Source organism: Drosophila grimshawi, unplaced genomic scaffold (genome assembly GCF_018153295.1).
Source record: "Drosophila grimshawi isolate 15287-2541.00 unplaced genomic scaffold, ASM1815329v1 contig_44, whole genome shotgun sequence".
Lineage (NCBI taxonomy): Eukaryota > Metazoa > Arthropoda > Insecta > Diptera > Drosophilidae > Drosophila > Drosophila grimshawi.
In genome coordinates, this window is record NW_025063240.1 from 5,168,753 (window position 1) to 5,186,880 (window position 18,128).

The 18,128-nt window shown below is 45.0% G+C and overlaps 1 protein-coding gene across 1 annotated transcript; it reads right to left on the bottom strand.

Annotated features, from left to right (window-relative positions):
• Window positions 1-1,066: 1,066 nt before the first annotated feature.
• On the bottom strand, window positions 1,067-18,055 carry LOC6558295. Its single transcript, XM_043215705.1, has 8 exons — window positions 17,830-18,055; window positions 16,684-16,935; window positions 9,694-12,610; window positions 8,829-9,337; window positions 8,578-8,770; window positions 5,256-8,501; window positions 1,435-5,189; window positions 1,067-1,353 (listed from the first exon to the last, which is right to left on the bottom strand). The coding sequence occupies exons 3-8, from the start codon at window positions 11,811-11,813 to the stop codon at window positions 1,349-1,351; spliced, it is 9,828 nt and encodes a 3,275-aa protein (XP_043071640.1). The 5' UTR covers window positions 11,814-12,610; window positions 16,684-16,935; window positions 17,830-18,055; the 3' UTR covers window positions 1,067-1,348.
• Window positions 18,056-18,128: the final 73 nt, after the last annotated feature.

The following is an 18,128-nucleotide window of genomic DNA, read 5'->3' on the forward strand; positions in this document are numbered from 1 at the left end:
GGGGGGCAGCTAATTAGTGGCAAACTTAAGGCTAAATACGCGACGACCTTTTATATACATTGTTCTAATTATAAATTTGTTGATGTTGTTTTGCTTTAGTTGATGCTTAAGATTAATTACGTTCAATTAACTCGCGTTTTGTACTCTTTCTTTCAATGTTTCAACTTACAAGCTAAAGTAGCGTTTTTGTGTTTTTCTGTTGTTGTTGTTTGTTTTTGCGCTTAAGCTAACAATAAAATAACTTCTTTTATTTTATGTGATTTTTTTTTATGTACAAATATTTAACAACATGCTCGTTTTTCGCTTTCACGTTTGCAAATGTTTATTTACAGTTTTTCTTTCTTTTCTTTTTGTTTATATTTTGGTTTATAGTATTGCTTGCGTTTTAAGCCTGGTTAATGTTGTTATCTATTTTGTTTAATAAAATATGGTAGTTCAAATTGGTTTTGTTTTCTTTTCATCTGTGTGTTAAGTATATACTCGAAGTTTTACCCAATAATTACAACTATTTTAAGGTAATGATTAGAGAAAATGAAAATATATATGAATTTATTTTGTGTAATCGTATTTTCTTTTTGCATATTTCAGTAAGTATAAATAATGATTAAAAATTCTTGAGCTCTACACAACTAAAAATGTAAAATAAAAGAAATTAATTTGTAAATATATATATGTTAATACATATGCAATTAAACTAGATTACAACAAAAGGGAATTTAATGTTAACTAACAACTTACTACATTTTTCAATTAGTTTGTGTGTACGGGTTTCTTCTGTATATCTAGGCATTATATAAGTTTATAGCGCTACGTATAGCTATAGATATACATATACATAGGATTTATGTATACTATACTATATATATAGGGTTATATTTATAGAGTAGAATTATATAAGTTGCTCTCGATTGTTACGAAAAAACACGACCATTAAATCATTAATTAGTTTAGCAGAAGGTTTCTCTTGTTTTCCAGTTTTAAATTTACATTGTTGTTGTTGATTTTGCTGTCATCTGTTTTTCTTATTAATCTCAAAAATAATTACAAATATATATTTCTAGGTATATATGTTTGTAAGTAAGCATTATTAATTATAGCGAGTAATAGCGTTTAAAACACAAATAATAAGGATTTCATATCTGACTGCCGTTTTCGGATTTTTGTTGTTGCTCCTCTTGCGCTGTGCTAATCATATCATTTTTCATACACAACGTATAGCATCATTATTCGATAAGACAGCATTGTTGGCATTTTGTATGCCATTCGGATTTGGATTACTATTTCAAGTGTAATAACTGGGTTACATATTTGGTTTATCCTTGTAGTTGCCGTTTCTGATCATTAGGGATTACTCTGCAAGAGGTAAAAAGATCATTATTATCATTATAATCAATAACAGTTAAAGGTGAACATTTCTGCGTCACTTCCACTTACCCATCGTCTGCGCGCATTTTTGTTTTGTTGTCCAAAGGAAATATCGCGCGCGGAGCTCGCACCCACACTCACACCAGCACAACCCAGGCAAACATACATACACAGACACCAGCTGACCAGCACCCAGCCGATCAAGGACACGAGAAGCATTTAACGTGTTGCTCTTCAGCGCCGACAAATGGTGTTGCTGGTGATGCTGCTGATGTGACGATAACAACTGTTGCTGCTGTTGATGATGATTGTTGCTACTGTTGTTGTTGTTGATGTTCTTGTTCTGGTGTATGCTTATTGAATTGCGTCGCTCACGCATCGCGGCCTGATAGCGATCCGGAGATTGCAGTGAACATTTATTGATGGTCTGCGGCTTGGCGAACAACTGGCGATCGGTCGATGTCGGTGGAGTTGTCGGTGTCGTTGTTGGTGTCGCGGGAGGTGTCGTCGTCGGCCGCGTATCAACGGAGGGACGATGTCGCATCCGATACTCGCTAATGGACAGCTTACGTTTGGGCATCGGGGCCGGCTCCGGCACGGTTAGCATAGGATTCAAGCGCGGATCATGACTGGCGGTGCGTGTGTACAGTTTCAGCGGCGTTGTTGCTGGCGGTGGCATAATCTCTATTGCTGCAGCTGCAGCGGCTGGTGACTGCATTGCAACTGCTGCTCCTGCTCCTGCTGCTGCTGCAACAGTGCCATTGGGTGCAATGGGAGCAAAAGCGATTGCAGGCACAGCCGTTGACACCGCCTTCGTTTTGGTCGCCTCCAAATACTCCGCCAAACTGGGCATGTTGCTGCTGGTATTGCTGCTATTGTTTGCGATTTTGACCAGCGGTGAGGCGGATACCAAAGCGGGATTTGTGGACAATGCTGCCAATATCGGCGGCGGCTCCTGCAGTTTGCCATAAATTGTATTGTAGAATGGCAATTGCTGCTTTGCCGTGCTGCCGACAAGTGGCACAGACAACGAAGCTGCTATTGGTGTTGCTCCTAGTGTTGGTTGTGTGATGAGCACTGGAATTGGTGCAGCTGAAACTGGTACAGAAACTGCGCCGCCAGTTGCTGATTTGGCTAAGTTTGTTGTTTTGGGTGTTGCTGGTGTTGGGGTTGTTGTTGTGGTTGGCGGTTTCTGTTGATTGTGGGTCTTTAGCTTTGACGTCGCCTCCTTTTCTTTATCTTTATCTTTCTCCTTGTCCTTATCTTTGTCCTTTTGCTTCTTCTCACGATCCTTCTTTTTGCTTTTTTTCTTCTCCTTCTTCTCTTTCTTGAGAGCGGCCGCAATGAATGCCGCCTGCTGGCGACTGCCACACATCGATTCACGCCGCCGAGTGATGGCTGTCAACTTGCCACTGGCGATTGCTGCTGCTAGACTCATGGCTGCCTCCGGATGCTGATGTTGATGATGTTGATGATGATGATGATGATGATGATTGTTCTCCTTGCGATGCTGTGCGGCTGTGCTGGGTGCAACAACTGCAGCAGCAATGGCTGTTGCTGCTGCTGTTGTTGCTTGCGGTGCCTTGCTGGTGTTGAGCAATAAACTACTACTGAGAATTTGGCTATTTGGTTTGGTCAGCTCCTGTTCAAAGTTCGTTTGGCGCTTCTTCGTTGTGGCTATTGGTGCTGTGGTTGCTGCTGCTGTTGTTGTCGCTTGGGCTGTGGTTGCCGTTCCCGGCTGTGTGGATGGTGCAACACATATGGACATGGTGCGACGGCGCAGTGCCGATTGTTGTTGCAGTTGCAGCTGTTGTTCCAGACTGTTGTTGTTGCTGCTGCTGCTGTTGTGTTTTGTCTTGCCATTCGCTGTTGTTGTTCCTGATGTTGCTGCAGCTGCCAACAGTTGTTGTTTGCTTTCTTTGGGCTGCTTCTTTTTGGGCTCCGGTGCCGCCATCGCTGCAATTGCTGCCACCTTCAATTTATCCTTTTCCTTAGACTTCTTTTTATCCTTTTTCGATTTCTTTTGCTGCTTATCGCGTTCTCGCTTCTCTTCCTTCTCCTTGCTGCTGCTGGATTTCTTCGCTGGCAAGTCGATGCTGTTGCTGTTGCTCTTGCTGGAGCTACTGCTGCTGCTGTTGGTAGTGGCCTTCTTGTTGCGCGACTGCAGATAGGATATGTTCTCCGCATGGAAAGACAACAAACGTTCCTGAATATCCAACTCGGTTAGATTTTTGCTGCTTGCCGCAGACGTTGTTGTTGTTACTGCTGCCGCTCCTGCTGCTGCAGTTGTTACTGTGGTTGTTGGTGTTGCGATTGCGGCTGTTGCAGCTGCAGCTGCTGAAGTGAGTGTTGTTGCTGGCGTTTCAAGCTTGGGTTTCTTCTTGACCGGCTCTTCTTCCTCTTTGATGATGGCTGAGGTGCGCTCTTTAATCGCTGCCTTTACAGAATCCACAAGCGAAGTAGTCGCACTTGTTGTTGTTGTTGTTGCTGTTGCTGGCATTGCTGTTGCTGTTACTGCTGTGCGTAGTAGCGATTCACCTGGTTTGGGTTCCGGCATTGGTTCCACTTTGGCGACAGCAAGTTTAATTACAGGTTCTGACTTAATCTCTGCCTTTGGCTCCACTTTGACCACCCGTTGTTGCTCCTCTAGAGGTTCTGGTTTTGGCTGCTGCTGCTGCTCCTGTTGTTGTTGTTGTTGTTGCTGCTTTTGCTCCTCCTTTTCTCGCTGTACCTTGACTAGCTCTTCGAACTTATCACACGCCTGACTCTCTTCACGCTCCACATCGATTTTGACATCGTCCGCAGCAGCACTCGTGTCCTCTGGCTCGATCTTCACCAAATTATCCTCGGCCACAATTTGTTGGGCACCCGGACTGGGTGAGCGTAGAATATCAACATCATCATCCTGCTCAAACTGATTCTGTTGCTGATTTTGATGCTGCTGCGATGTCTCCACCTTTAAGATGTCCGTTTTTGTCTCCACTTCCACCTTGTGCTCCTCTTCGCCGACACTGCCAATTACATCAATGTGCGGCTCCTCAGCTGCTGTCGCCTCCAGGCCACCATTGCTCAACACAACCAATCGTCGTTTTTTCAGCGGTGTACTGAAACCGTTAGAGAGCAACAGTGGCGGCGGTGTCTGCAACTGTGGCGATATACTCGGTGTGGGCGTAACTGGTGCTTGGGGCTGATTCTCATCGGTGGTTTCTTCACTGATGGCCTGGCGCAGCCATCGCTTCTTCACCGACGAGTTGTTCTGCACGGAGGGCATCTGTGAACGCTCCGTCGCCTCCACCTGATGTATAAATTGCTCCACTTTAAGTAATGCCGGAGCGGGTGAATCCAACTGCATTTGTTGTTGCTGCTGTTGCTGTTGGTGTTGTTGTTGCAGTTGCTCCCTAGAGCCATTTATTTCACTCATTGCGACCAGCACTAGACTGTCCAGACCGGATTGTTGTTGGTGCTCACCACACTGCTCGGATTGCTGAAACCAGCTGGACATGAGCGTCTTTTTGGTCTTGGCACCACTCGGCGGATATTTAAATTCACCCAGTGATGGTGATTGCAATTGATTAAGAACCGATTGCTGATGTTGGGCATGTTGGGGTTGTTGCTCCAACGGTCCCATGGCTGCCTCAATTAAGAGACAAGCGCTGCTGACGGAGGAAGAAGCTGCCGATGCTGATGCGGATGTTGCTGCTGGTGACTTGAATGGTTCGCAACCATTGTGCGCCAGCGCGAGCAACAATCCTGCAGCCTGATCTGCCGATTGTTGTTGCTGTTGCAGGTGCTGCTGCACAGTGTTGTTGTCGTTGTTGTTGTTGCTGCCGTTGTTGTTATATTGCTGATGCAGCTGCTGCTGCTGCAATGCTGGTGAAGCGAGCTCCGACTCTGTATGCGACTCCGCATCCGATTCGCTGAGACTCTTTCGACGTTTGCTATTGTTGTTGTTGTTGTAGCTGCGACTCACTTTACGCTTCTTCTTATTGCGTCGCGATCCACCAGTTTTATTGCTGTTATTGCTGGTGGTTGGCGTGCCCAAGCTGAGAGCACTGGAATCCGCCGACTCACTGATCGAAATACTGCTGGCGTTGCGTTTGCGTGGAGATGCTGGTGAATTGCTTGAACGCTGCTGTTTGCCACCCACCTGGCGGCTATCCGCACCACCACCAGCTGCTTTCTTGCCGCGCGCCTCTTGCTTCTCCATTTTCTCGATGGCACGCAGGATGGCCTCCAGTTTTCGCTCCTCGCGTGATTTCGGTTTATCTTTCTTGGCTGGAGTAGATGTTGCTGGTGTGGAAGCCGTTGCTGCTGTTGTTGTTGTCGTCGTTGTTGTTGTTGAGATGGTTTCATCTTCCTTTGCATCCACCAGTGCTGGACTACTGGCTGCCGTTGGTGTTGCTGCAACTTTTGCTGGTGTTTTTCGCGTGGCTGGCGTTGTGTTATTATTATTGTTGCTGCTAATATTATTGTTGTTGTTGCAATTGTTGTTGATTGGCTGTATAGTCAATTTGGTAGGCGTTTTTGTGGGCGTAACCACCGCTGACTGATACACTTGTGATTGCTGCTGCTGTTGCTGTGTCGGCGGTTGCAGCAGCAATTGTTGCTGTTGTTGTGGCTGCTGCAGTAGCAACTGCTGCTGCTGTGTTGTTGGCATTGATGGCTGCTTCAGCGCTTGTGTTGCATTTATTTTGATGGGCGTTACTATGTGAGACGTGGGCGTGGCATGTAATGTTTGCAAAGCACTCACAGCTATGCGTGCCTCATCGGCCAACTGTTGGTGCTGCTGTGCGTAAAGTTGTTGCTGCTGCTGCTGCTGTGGCTGATTTTGCTGCTGCTGCTGCTGCTGTTGTTGCTGTCGTTGCACATTGAGCTGTTGTTGCTGCTGCTGCGGCTGCAAATAATAAGTGGTCATAGGTCGCTGCGCTGCTGCTGCAGCTGCTATTACCGCCAGCGGCTCCTGTTGTTGCTGCTGTTGTAACAATGATGCTTGTTGCTGCATCGGTGGCTTCTGCAACAGCTGTGGCGACAGCAACATGGGCGTGGGCAATGCTGCCAATATTTGCTGCTGCTGTTGAGTTGGACTGCGCTGCAGCAGTGATGTCTGTTGCTGATTTTGCTGCTGCTGTTGCTGTTGCAATGTAGGCGACTGCAGTTGGGTGGGCGTGGGAGATGGTATTGAGACAGATGGCGATGATGACGATGTACAGATGCCAGAATCGTGCAACACACTCGACATGGAAACGGAACAGGAATTATTGCTGTTGCCGCTATTACTATTGCTATTGCAGAGCATTGCAGCGGCAGCTGTTGCAGCCGCCGTTGCCGTGCCAACGATGCCGCCAACTGTGGCCGCTGACGTCACTAATGCTGGACTGGGCTTGAAGCCCAAATTCAATTGGCTCAGCTGAGGACTATTGAGGCCCATGTGACTGCTGCTCTCACCACTCGAGGAAGTGGAACGATTGCGTGCTGTTGCCGCCGCTGCTGCCGCCGCAGCTGCTGCTGCCGCCGCCACAGTTGTATTGTTGCCCAGACCCATGGTTAATTGAATGGCTGCCGCACTGGTGGCAGCAGTTGCTGCTGCTGCTGCAGCTGCTGCTGCTTTATTGCGATGACTGCTGCGCGGTTGGGCGGGTGGTGCCTGCAATTGTTGTTGCACGGCCAGTGGCAGGGCAAAGAGACAATCGCTGCCCAGATCGCAGGCACACCGGGTGCTCGTCGGTTGTATGACGGCCGAATGGGATTTCTTGTGCTGCACCGCGGCGAGATCATGTGGCTCGTGCCGCACCGTAATCTCTGTTTGAGCACGAATCGGTATCAGTGCCACAATGTACAGATGCAGGGTGCCTTTCTCGAAATAATGCTGCAGCTCTGCATTGGGACGACACGAACGACGCACGAAACGTGCATCATTGCCATAGGTGCGCGTATCGACGCACACTTCGGGTCCCTTGAGGTAGGCGGGCAACGGCAACGGCGCCGGCTGTTGCTGCTGATTGGCCATCTGTGCTGGATGCGTTTGCATGGGCGCCTCAACGCCCGGCATCTGATAGAAGAACACAAACTGTCCGGGCGTCTTGTGCACCTTGAAGCTATTCAGATAATTGCTCGGCGGTGGTGTGTTCATGTTAACGGTGGGATTTTGTGTGCGAAACTGAGTCGTCAGCATATACTTGCCCCTCAGCTCATGGATGGGCGCATGCGGCGCCAGATCAACACTGCTGATGAGCACCTTGGCTCCGGCGTAGGGTATCAATTGGGCACGCTTCTCCAGTTCGCTGGCACAGCCACCAGCAATTAGACGCAACGCCTTATTCTCCGTATTCTGTATGCTCTGCAGCAAGCTGGGCTGCTTCTGTATGGCATGGAGGCGGGCGCGCAACTCTGGCGAATAATGATTGGTCACCGCATACTCGTAGTGTTCGATCCATTGACGCAGATTCGCAGCATGCTTCTCGGCGGCGGTTAGCGCAGGACTGCTGCCACCCCCGCTGCCATCTCCGCTCGATTTACTCTTGCGCTTGCTGCTCTTCTTGGCCGCCTTTGTGTTGGTGGATGCGCCGCCTGCAGTGCCAGTGCCTGTACTGCCCCCCGCCAATTTGTCGCCGTTCTTCTTGCTCTTCTTATTGTTTAGTGTGGTGGCGGCGGTGCCATCTTTGGTTTTCTTTGACTTCTTGTTGCTTATGCCGCCGCCTATTGCAGCAGCGGGGCCTGTTCCAAAGCCACCATTGAGACCGGCGGCTTGCAGGCGCTGCTGTTGCTGCAGCTGTTGCTGTAGTAGTTGTTGTTGTTGTTGTTGCTGCTGCTGTTGCTGCTGCAGCTGTTCTTGACTATGGTACAATAGTCCACCAGCTGTCACGCTTGCTACAGCGCCCATCGGATTGGAGCCAATACCTCCACCTGCACCTGCACCCGCTGCTGCTGCTGCGGCTGAAGCGGCGGCATTTGCTGCTGCTGCGGCTGCCCCACTCGCCGCCTGCGTGGCCACCAACATCATGTGCTCCCTGCGCTTCTGACGCTGCAGTGCACGTGCCCGAGCCTTATCCACGGCCCGTGGCTGGCACAGCTCGCATTGATACTCTTCCGGTATGTTGAGACGATCGATGCCCATGCAGTCCACATGCTGCCAGGCGCTGTTTAAACAACAACCAAAAATTAGATCAGTTCAATGTTGATCAGAGTAGGGAAGTAGTTGCTCTCAATACTTACGAGCACTTGTCGCAGCAGATCATGTAGCCATCGTCGTGGGTTAGTTCACAAATGCAGCGCGTTACGGAATCATCCTCGGCCTCGGCTTCGGGCGCCGTTTCCGTTTCTTCGCCGGGATCAATGTCGGCGCCGGCCAACCGAGAACTGCCGCTTATAGCCGAGTGCGCATCATCGTCCACCAAATGGCGTCCCACTGGGCATAAATAAATTTTAAGGTAAGTTTAGTTTTATATACTTATATTTCGACTTACTTTGCTGTCCATAGTAGTTGCTGTAGTTGCCTACTGTTGTTGGAGCTACGCCACCTGCTACCGTAACACCAATGCCACCAAGTGACCATTGCTGTGGCTGCTGCTGCAGCAGTTGCTGTGCTGTGACGGCTGTCGCTTGCTGCTGTTGTTGTTGCTGCTGATGTTGTTGCTGTTGTTGCTGGGATGCATAGGTATGATCCTGCATGATGGCATGCAACTGCTGCAGGCGCAAATCCTGTGTATGCACAGGCACCGGACGCACCTCTTCAATGTGCAACTCCTCCTCATTGGCACTCAACTGCTGTTGTTGCTGATGCTGCAAAAGTGGCGGCTGCTGTTGTTGCTGAGGCTTCATTACTAGCGTCGTTGCATCCACATGCACGGGCGTCAGATGTGGCGTCGTCACTGGGGAGGAGGAGGTCAACGTTGTGGCTGCTGTGCTGTGTAAACTCGAATTGGAATTTGAGTTGCTGCGCAGGCTGCTCAAATTGCTGGTGCTATTGCTCAGGCTGTGGTCGCAGAGGAAAACGAGAAACACAAATGGTTTTTGTTAGTTGTGAAGAAGTAAACGGATCTCCATAAAGAGAGCTAAATTTGATTCTGTCAACATTAGTAATAGATGGGTATGAGTCCTGCATTGTCAGGCAAATTTTGTCCAAATTCTGTTTAATTCAATCAACTGTCAAACGACAAACTAGATCTAAACTAAGAAAAACAAAAATATCGAAAGTGCCTTGACAACAGAATGTCAATATATCATTCGATGATTTCGAATAGTATCCAACACTATGGCTGTTATTAGAATGTTTATTTTATATTATTTGATTAATCTTATTAAGTAGTAAGAGAATAATTTATTTCTCACCTGTGTTTGTAATACTCGACCACATTGGGGGGCGGCTTGCGGATGATGGCTGATGCGACAACATCATGTTGCAAGTGCTGCTGCTGCTGTTTCCGTTCCAGCGATGCTGCTCGACTGCTCGGCGCACTCACCGATTGACGACGTGCCGCCGTTGCCGACATGTACGAGGACATTGCGGCACTGCCGCTGGCAAACCCATGCGAAGAGATGCTCACCGAGGGCGCACTGGACGTGGTCACCGTCAGATATGATGTGGTTGTTGTTGCCGATGATGGCGAAGAAGATGCCGTCGCTGATGAACTGGGCGACATTGCTGCTGCTGCCGCTTGATAGTGCGTCAGCAACAGATTGTTGTTGTTGTTGTTGTTGCTGCTGCTGTTGTTGCCACTGTTTGCTCCATATATGATTTGCGTGGGCGTCGCCGTTGGTTGCGGTGGCGGCATGCTTGTTGCTGTTGCTGCTGCTGCTGCAACAGTTGGTGTTGTCTGCTGCTGAAAGCGTTGCTGCTGTTGGCTGAACGATTTTTGGGCCATGCTCTGCAAGATGCGAGCCGACAGCTCATCTGTCATCTGGGTGCCATTCACAATCATAACATCATCGGTGATTAACGACGATTGCTGCTGCTGCTGCTGATGATCGTTGGTGCTGTCAGCACCACCACCACTGCTGCTGCTGGTGCTGTTGTAATGAATGCGCTTGGGCTGACCACCAAGTGTTGGCAGCTGATGCTGCTGGATGACAGTGCCATGCGAATTGACAAACTTTATGGCGCCCGGCGTTGATGACTGCTGCAGCATATAGCCGCCGCTGCCTGTTGTCTTCTGTTGCAGTTGCGTGCCCTGCGGCAAATTGGCTGCCAACTGTTGCAGCGGCTGCTGCGACAACACATACTTTGTGCCGCTGCTAGTTGTCAGTTTGCTGACACCCACTTTGGTGGGTCCTAGATGCTGTTGCTGCTGCTTGATGTAGGCGTTCTGCAGTTGTTGTTGCTGCTGCTGCTGGGGCACAGCAGCAATGGATAGTCCGGTGACTGCGTTGCCAACGCTATTGTATTGCTTGACAAATTTGGGTTTGACTCCAGCAGCCTTGTTTGCTGCCGCCGTTTGCTGGGAGCAGATAAATGCTTTTAGTTGGTGTTGTTGTTGTTGTTGCTGTTGTTGCTGATGTTGTTGCTGCAGCATATTACCTACACTTTTTACGGTTATCTTTTGATTGGCCTTCTTGAGCAACGCCGCAGATGTGCTGCCACCAGCTGCAGTCGTTGTAATCGCCGGCCGATTGATGGCAGCATTTACATATTTCTGCTGCGCTGCTGCTGATGCTGGCTGCACAATTATCTGCGGCGGCTGCTGCTGCTGGGGTGGCACATACGACTGTAGTCGCGTCACAACACGTGAGCCTAACGTCACCTTTTGCATTATCGGCGTCGTCGTCGTTGTTGCTGCTGCCGACTGCTGCTGCTGCGCATAGCTTTGCAATTGCTTTTGTGTGGCAGCAGCGGCTTTGTAGCCGCCAAGTGGGCCGAACTTTTGCTGCTGCTGCTTCAGAGCAGCTGGCGTTGCAGTTACATAGGGCAAATTTTTCGCGTTGACATAGTTGAGTTGCTGCTGCTGCTGTGACTGGGAGGACATGGAGGGCGCTTGTTTGGAGAGCACCGTGAGATTACTGAGCAACAGTTTGGAGTTGTGCGGCGGCGCCGCAGCGGAAGTATCAATGATGACATTGCTGGTGCTGCCGTCTGTCGTTACAATCTCATAGATTTGTGGATTAAGCAGTTCATGTTGCTGTTGCTGATGTTGTTGCTGCTGCTGCTGATGTTGCTGCTGATGCGAGAGATGTGACTGTTGCGCTGCTGTTGTACGCACCGCGTACTTTTGTGCGGGCTGCGTCTGAATTGACATCCGCCGTTGCATGATCCGCTTCAGATTCGCCTGCGTCGAGATGCTGCTGCCATCGATCACAATGTGGGGTGGCTGCTGTTGTTGCTGCTGCTGGTGTGCCCCACCACTGAGGCCAATTCTGCTGCTGTTGATGCTGATGCTGCTGTTGCTGTTGTTGCTGCTGCTGCTGCTGACGACTGGTTCCACAAAGACCTTGTCGTGTGTGGTGGACATTGGCATGTTTACAAATTTAATTGTTGCTCACAAATGATATAGATGTGTATTATATATTATTAAGATGTATATGCGCGCTTCGTTTTTCGCGTTTAAAACTCAATTGGTATGCTTATAGGGAGTGGGGGCGGAGTTTGTTTTTGTTTTTTTTTACTGGTGCTAAGTTTTTGTTGCTCTTCTTCTCTAGTTGCTGCTGCTGATGCGTTTCAATTTAGGCATTTCACAACACTACTGCACTTGACATCTTATTATTATTGTTATTCACTAGAAGCTTTTGCCTCTGCGGCCACCGCTGTTGTTTTTGATCTTGTGACTTTTGCCGCGTCGTGCTGCTGCTGTTGCTGTTTCTGCTGCTGCTACGGATGCTGCTACTGCTTCTGTTGGTGATGGTGGTGCCCCCAAACGTTTGGGGGCCTAATGCATAACCAGAAATGCTTTCTTCGTCGGCGTTTGCCTGCTGCTGCTGACCGCTGCTGGCGGCTGCTAATTGTGGGCGGCGCGCATTCAAATTGCAAATACGATTTCCAACACTGTGCCACATTACATTGTTAGCCATTACAAACATAACGGAACGGTGCGTTTTTTATTTCTTCACTTCACTCTTCTTATTCCTGAGTCGGCAAGCTTTCTAATTGGCGCGCCTACTTTTTTTCTCTTTTTTTTGGCTATTGCAGTTTGTCTTCTAGCCAGTTCTCGTTGTTCCCAGTGTTGTTGTTGTATCGTTGTTTTGTTGTTATCCAGCACAACGAAACTGCTTCAAAAGTTTAACACGTAAAACGATCTTTCGTTGTATACTCCATCTGCTGTAAGATAAGCACATAACAAATTAGTAAACTGGTAATTATTGAATTTAAAACTTATTTAACAAACAAAACTAAATAATACAATCGATAGTCGTTGGTACTTGATAGTTGGTGTCTTTTAAACTATCGGAGGATAGCGTTGCCAGCTATCAGTTTAAAGCTTACGCAATTCAAACGACCAAAAACCAAACGCATGCGCACTATAGATTTTTTTTGGTGTGTATGTTTTCGTGTTCTCTTTTCTAATGCCGTTCGCGAGTGCATAAGCTTGAAACGAGTACAAGCTTGTTAATAGAGAAGAACCAACAACAAATAGACTGCCTGCCAAACCTATCGATACCTTTATGAACTTGCATTGTTTACATTGTGTGCGTGTGTGCGACGAGCATAGTGGAGCCACAAGGGCTTGTGACCAAGAACAACATTCTGTACTTGTGCACTTGACTTTAAAAAAAATAAAACCTGTTCTCCTTTTTCAAAGCCAGTCGTACTTTTTATGGGCACCGCACGCTGCATCTATGCAATATCTTTATATATTTTGCATTATAATACTTAGGTTTTAGGCAACACCAAAAAGCTCTCATATTTTATTGAGTTTGGTTCATCTTCTGCGCCTGCTATTAGCCCAGTGGTAGTTGTACATATGCAGTGTTTGTAATTTGTGGTATTTCTGCTTTGTACATGTTTCTCTAATTTTATACTATTTGCTTTTCATCTAGCCATTCGCATTTACAATTACAATGCACGTATGCTTGTTTGCTTGTGTGTACATGTGTATGCCATGGTATGCGTGTGTGTGTGTGCTTTTGCTTTTGGTCGTTGCCTAAGCCAAAGCAAAAAGTGAATGCACTAATTTTGCCTTGGCATCCGGCGCGGCATTCATAGCAGTCGACGACATCGTCATCTTATTCACCGCCACTGATGCATTGTTGTTGTTTCTATTCTATCTATTGCTCGTTTTCGTTTGTCTCCCCTCCCCTTCATGGCATGCACTTGGCGCTGCTCTCAGTAGTTTCTTAGTACGCCGCTGATGGCGATTTGAGCCTATTGAAACATCGTTTCTAATTGAAATAGGGCAAGCAGCGGGCGACAGTGGCGACATCTAGAGCTCAATTGAATGCGATATGTGCACACACACATTCATACATATGAGTTGTAAAGCGAAAAGGAAAAGAAAGAAAAGGACAGCAAAAAAAATCGCACAATTTCCCCCCGTTTAGCAAAATGCTAATTGCACAGTCAATGGGCTTATGTAACCCCATGATGAGTGTATGGTGTATTATTTCTTGTGTGTTGTTATAAATATGCATGGCATGTATGCAAATTTGTAATGTTCTGCGCCAAATAAATTACTCATCAAATCAAATCAAATTAATAATGTATAACAGCTCTAGAAAATGGTTATTTTATAATCAACTATTTAAGTAATTGTTATTTTCTATGCCTTCAAATTTGTATGTATATAAGTAAAATGCATATGTATTGATTTACAGCGACCCATTCGATTACTGTCTGATTGGAATAGATGCAGAAAATGTACTTATTTTTGTTCGCTATGTATTCCTATTTATAAATATGTTTTTCTGCCTATGCGAGAAGAGAGTGAATTGTGTAATTTAAACGTATACATGATTACAAATAAACACGCATATATATTTGTTGTGTGTGTATTTGTGTTTGAGGATTTGTACATTTTATTTCCGTTTTATGTTTTGTTTCCCAACACATAAACAACAACGTCTGAGATAACACAAGCAAGCACAAGTGTCTGTGTGTGTATTTCTTTTATTATAAACTGTACAACACATTTTATAAATCGCAGTAAAAAAGCATCTTAAAAATGCAAACAAAATCAAATAAAACAACAAACGTAATAATTGTCAATACGAGTAACAGTAAAAAGATTAACCGTACCCCAACCACACCTCCTATAAATTGCGCGCCATAAACAAATAACATTTGCTCACAGAACGCACACATGTGTACATGTGTGTGTATGCGAGGGAGAGCATCGTTGAATGTACATTTGAAACTTATCGTAGCAAGTAGACAGCGACGTGCTTTCTGGAAGCTTTGCTGTCTACTTTTGAATGAAACAAAGACTCACCGAATTTGATATGCAAATGTTGAGCAGCACCGTTAGTTACGTTTGAGCACCGCAAGAAAAGCTTCCATAATTCAAATGAGAATCGAATCGGTGCCAACACGATCGATCGATAGCAAATGCTTATCGAATACTAGCAATCGCTGCGGATGCATCACTTTGTCAATGAGACATTACAACAAAAAATAAATATATGTTTTTGACAGTGGGCATAGACAGACCCACACCCACAATCACACACATACACGCACACACACCTGCATTATTCTCCCCCTATCTGTGTTTCTATTTTTCAATTGGTTTCGTTTCGTTGTTTATGATGCCAGCAGCCAGCCAGCCAGTAGCTAGTGTCAACTAATTGCGTCTTATTTTTTTTGGTGTCGCGCATATTCAATTCGCTTGTATAGTTCTATAGTTTTAGACGCTGACGACGTTATATATTGGGTAAACTTTGTACAGCCTGCTGACATTTGCACATCTGGCTTAGGTGGTCATCAGAGAGTACATTGGCATTATAAATTGTGGGAGAGTTTGAGTATAAACGCAAATAGAATTGCACAAATAAAAGCTCAAAATTAGAAACTTGCATCTGCTCTTCCTCTATCCAAAGTACCTACACACACACAAATCAATGCATATGCGGAACTCCGCATGCATGTGTGTGTGTTTGTACATACATATAAATATACATATGTATGTTATATATATATATGCATTTTGGCGGGGGTGTTTGATTTTTCGTATTTTTGAATTTACATTTTTTGATTTGTGCTGGCATGTCTCAGGCTAATGGATACATGTATGTATAATAAACCACATATAAGTTTCGTATGTACCACCAACAACCAAAAAGAACATATAGTAATAACTTGTCCGTCAACTTTTGCTTTCATTTTCGCTCATACCACAGCACAGAAAGTAGCGAAAAATCGTACAGGGCAGCCAGGCAGGCGAGGCGAAAATCACGTATGCGTAAAGAGTATTAACTGGCGATGAGATGAGTGAGCCATGTGTTGAAGAGAGACAAACAGATGAACACACACATACCAACAAAGTGTACAACTGCGACCAACTTAATGGCGTACGAGCGTGTAAGCAGCCAGAATTGAGAATAAATCATTTGACGAAAACATAACACACGCTTGGAGTGTACAGCAAAAATGGAAGAAAAAACATCAAAGGTAATTGAGAAAAAAATCTAAGCAACTGCGGTGCTATTGTAGCATATGGAATTTGTCAGAAATTCAATTTCAACATGGCGGAAAGTTCGCAATTGCCTGAATTTTAATGTGCAAGGCAAGCAGCTAAATTTGTTTATAAAACTAGACAGAAATAAAATGATATATTTATTTGATTTCTACCGCCGCGCGCATGACAAAACAATGCTTTGCGCTAAAAAAAAAAGCACATGCTGGGGTAATTTCTAATGAAATTTACACACACACACACGCACATAAACAATGGCATTTAATTATAAACGAAGCAAAATTGACACACTGCAGTCAAAACTTTTTATTCATTTTAATTCACATATAATATGCGCATAGTTATTTGTAAAACATAAATATACATTTCAATATTTATTTTGTAATGCTGGCAACTCTGTGAAGCGTAATTATGCACAACTAACTTCACGTTGCACAAAAGAAAATCACAAGCAAAACAAACGAACGCGCAAGCTATATGCCAATCACATTAGTAGGAGTGAGCGCAATATAGATCGCTTTGGGGGAAAAGTACGAAATTAAATATGGCGACCCACAGTGCGAAAAAACTCTATGACAATATCACTGAAATAACATTTCATTTTATTCTATAAACACTTTTGATGAGAACACTACTTAAGCCAGAGCAGACAACGAGAACTCGTCTGATTTTATTGGCAAGAAGAGTTCATATTATTGAAGCGAGATTACTGCCCCTACACTGCGTGATTTGCGCGCGCATTGCTGCTGTTTTGTTTACTCACCGTGTATGTTATTTATGTTGGTTCACTTCATATTTCACAACACTAGTTTAAAAATGGCAAGCTCTGATATTTATTTTTATTTTTTTTTAGTGTGTCGCATTTGTTTTATTCGGCACTAAATTATGTTTTGCATACACATATGTTTTGCGATATTCACACACATTTTCACAAAGTTTGAAACGCACACACTTTTATTTGGTTTATGGGTTTTGTAGTTGTGAAAGGCGGCGTTGTTTAATCGTTTGTTGCCTGCTAAAATAAACGTTTTCACTTTGATTAATCAATTTTATTATTAAATACGAATGGCAAAAAGAAATAACGAAAATGCGCTCAAAAACTTATTGCGCGTGTGTCAGAGCGAGATGACTATATTGTGCTTTGCTGCGCGCGCACTTGTAACTGGACAGCTATATATAGTGTAGCCGTTTTAGCATACAGACATAGGCATGCCAACTAGCACAAAAAATCCTACCTATTATCGGCTATTTTATTTTGTTCGCGCTGCTGCTGCTTCTTCTACCTTGTCTTTCTTTAGCCTATTACTACTGCGCCTGCCATTCCGCAGTGTACTTTATAGTGCTGTACGTACATTCGTTTTGTCTTTCGGTCGGTCTGTCTGTCTGTCTGTTCGTCGATACATACATATATGCCATGCATGTACACACACACGGCGCCACCGAAATATGTACCTACGTACATATACGCACACATACACATACATATATAAAATCTATACGCGGATATTGCCGCTCATATACACAAAATCTGTTGTATATTTTTTAATACTGAAATTTTTGAGTTTTTTTTTTTTGTAAACACCACTATATAAAAAACCAATACAAATACTAATACAAAAAAATAGTAAGCACAATATAATTAATATGATAGCTCAACATTTATTTGTGCATATTAATTGTACACTTTGTATGAAAGAAAAAAACAAACCAGCATACCAAAAAAAAAAAATAACTAGATTTGTACAATTCTTCATTACATTTTGTGCCTCGCTTCGTACTCACGCACACACTCACACTCACACACAAACATACGCTTAAAAATATACAATGTAAGTATGTATATAGACCGCTGCTACATCCAACACTTTAATGGCATCTCGCTCACACTTACGCTTCGCACGCATTTTACCTTTCACGTCCTATGTGTTTTTCATCTTTACCAACACGCTAATAAGACAAATTTTAAAACTACATTTTAAGCAATTACTAACACGTTTCACCATCATATTTTAGTGCATTACGTTTGCAGAAGTTGAGCGCAGGGCGCATAACTAATTTTAAACAATTGATTTGTTGATTTTACACCATTAAACGCGTTTCACACTCCGCGTTACTCCGACTCTTCTTCTTTTTCTAGTGTGAGCGCAAGAATGTTATCTTATGGTAATGTTACCATACTATTTTACTCAAATGATACTGCTAGCCGCG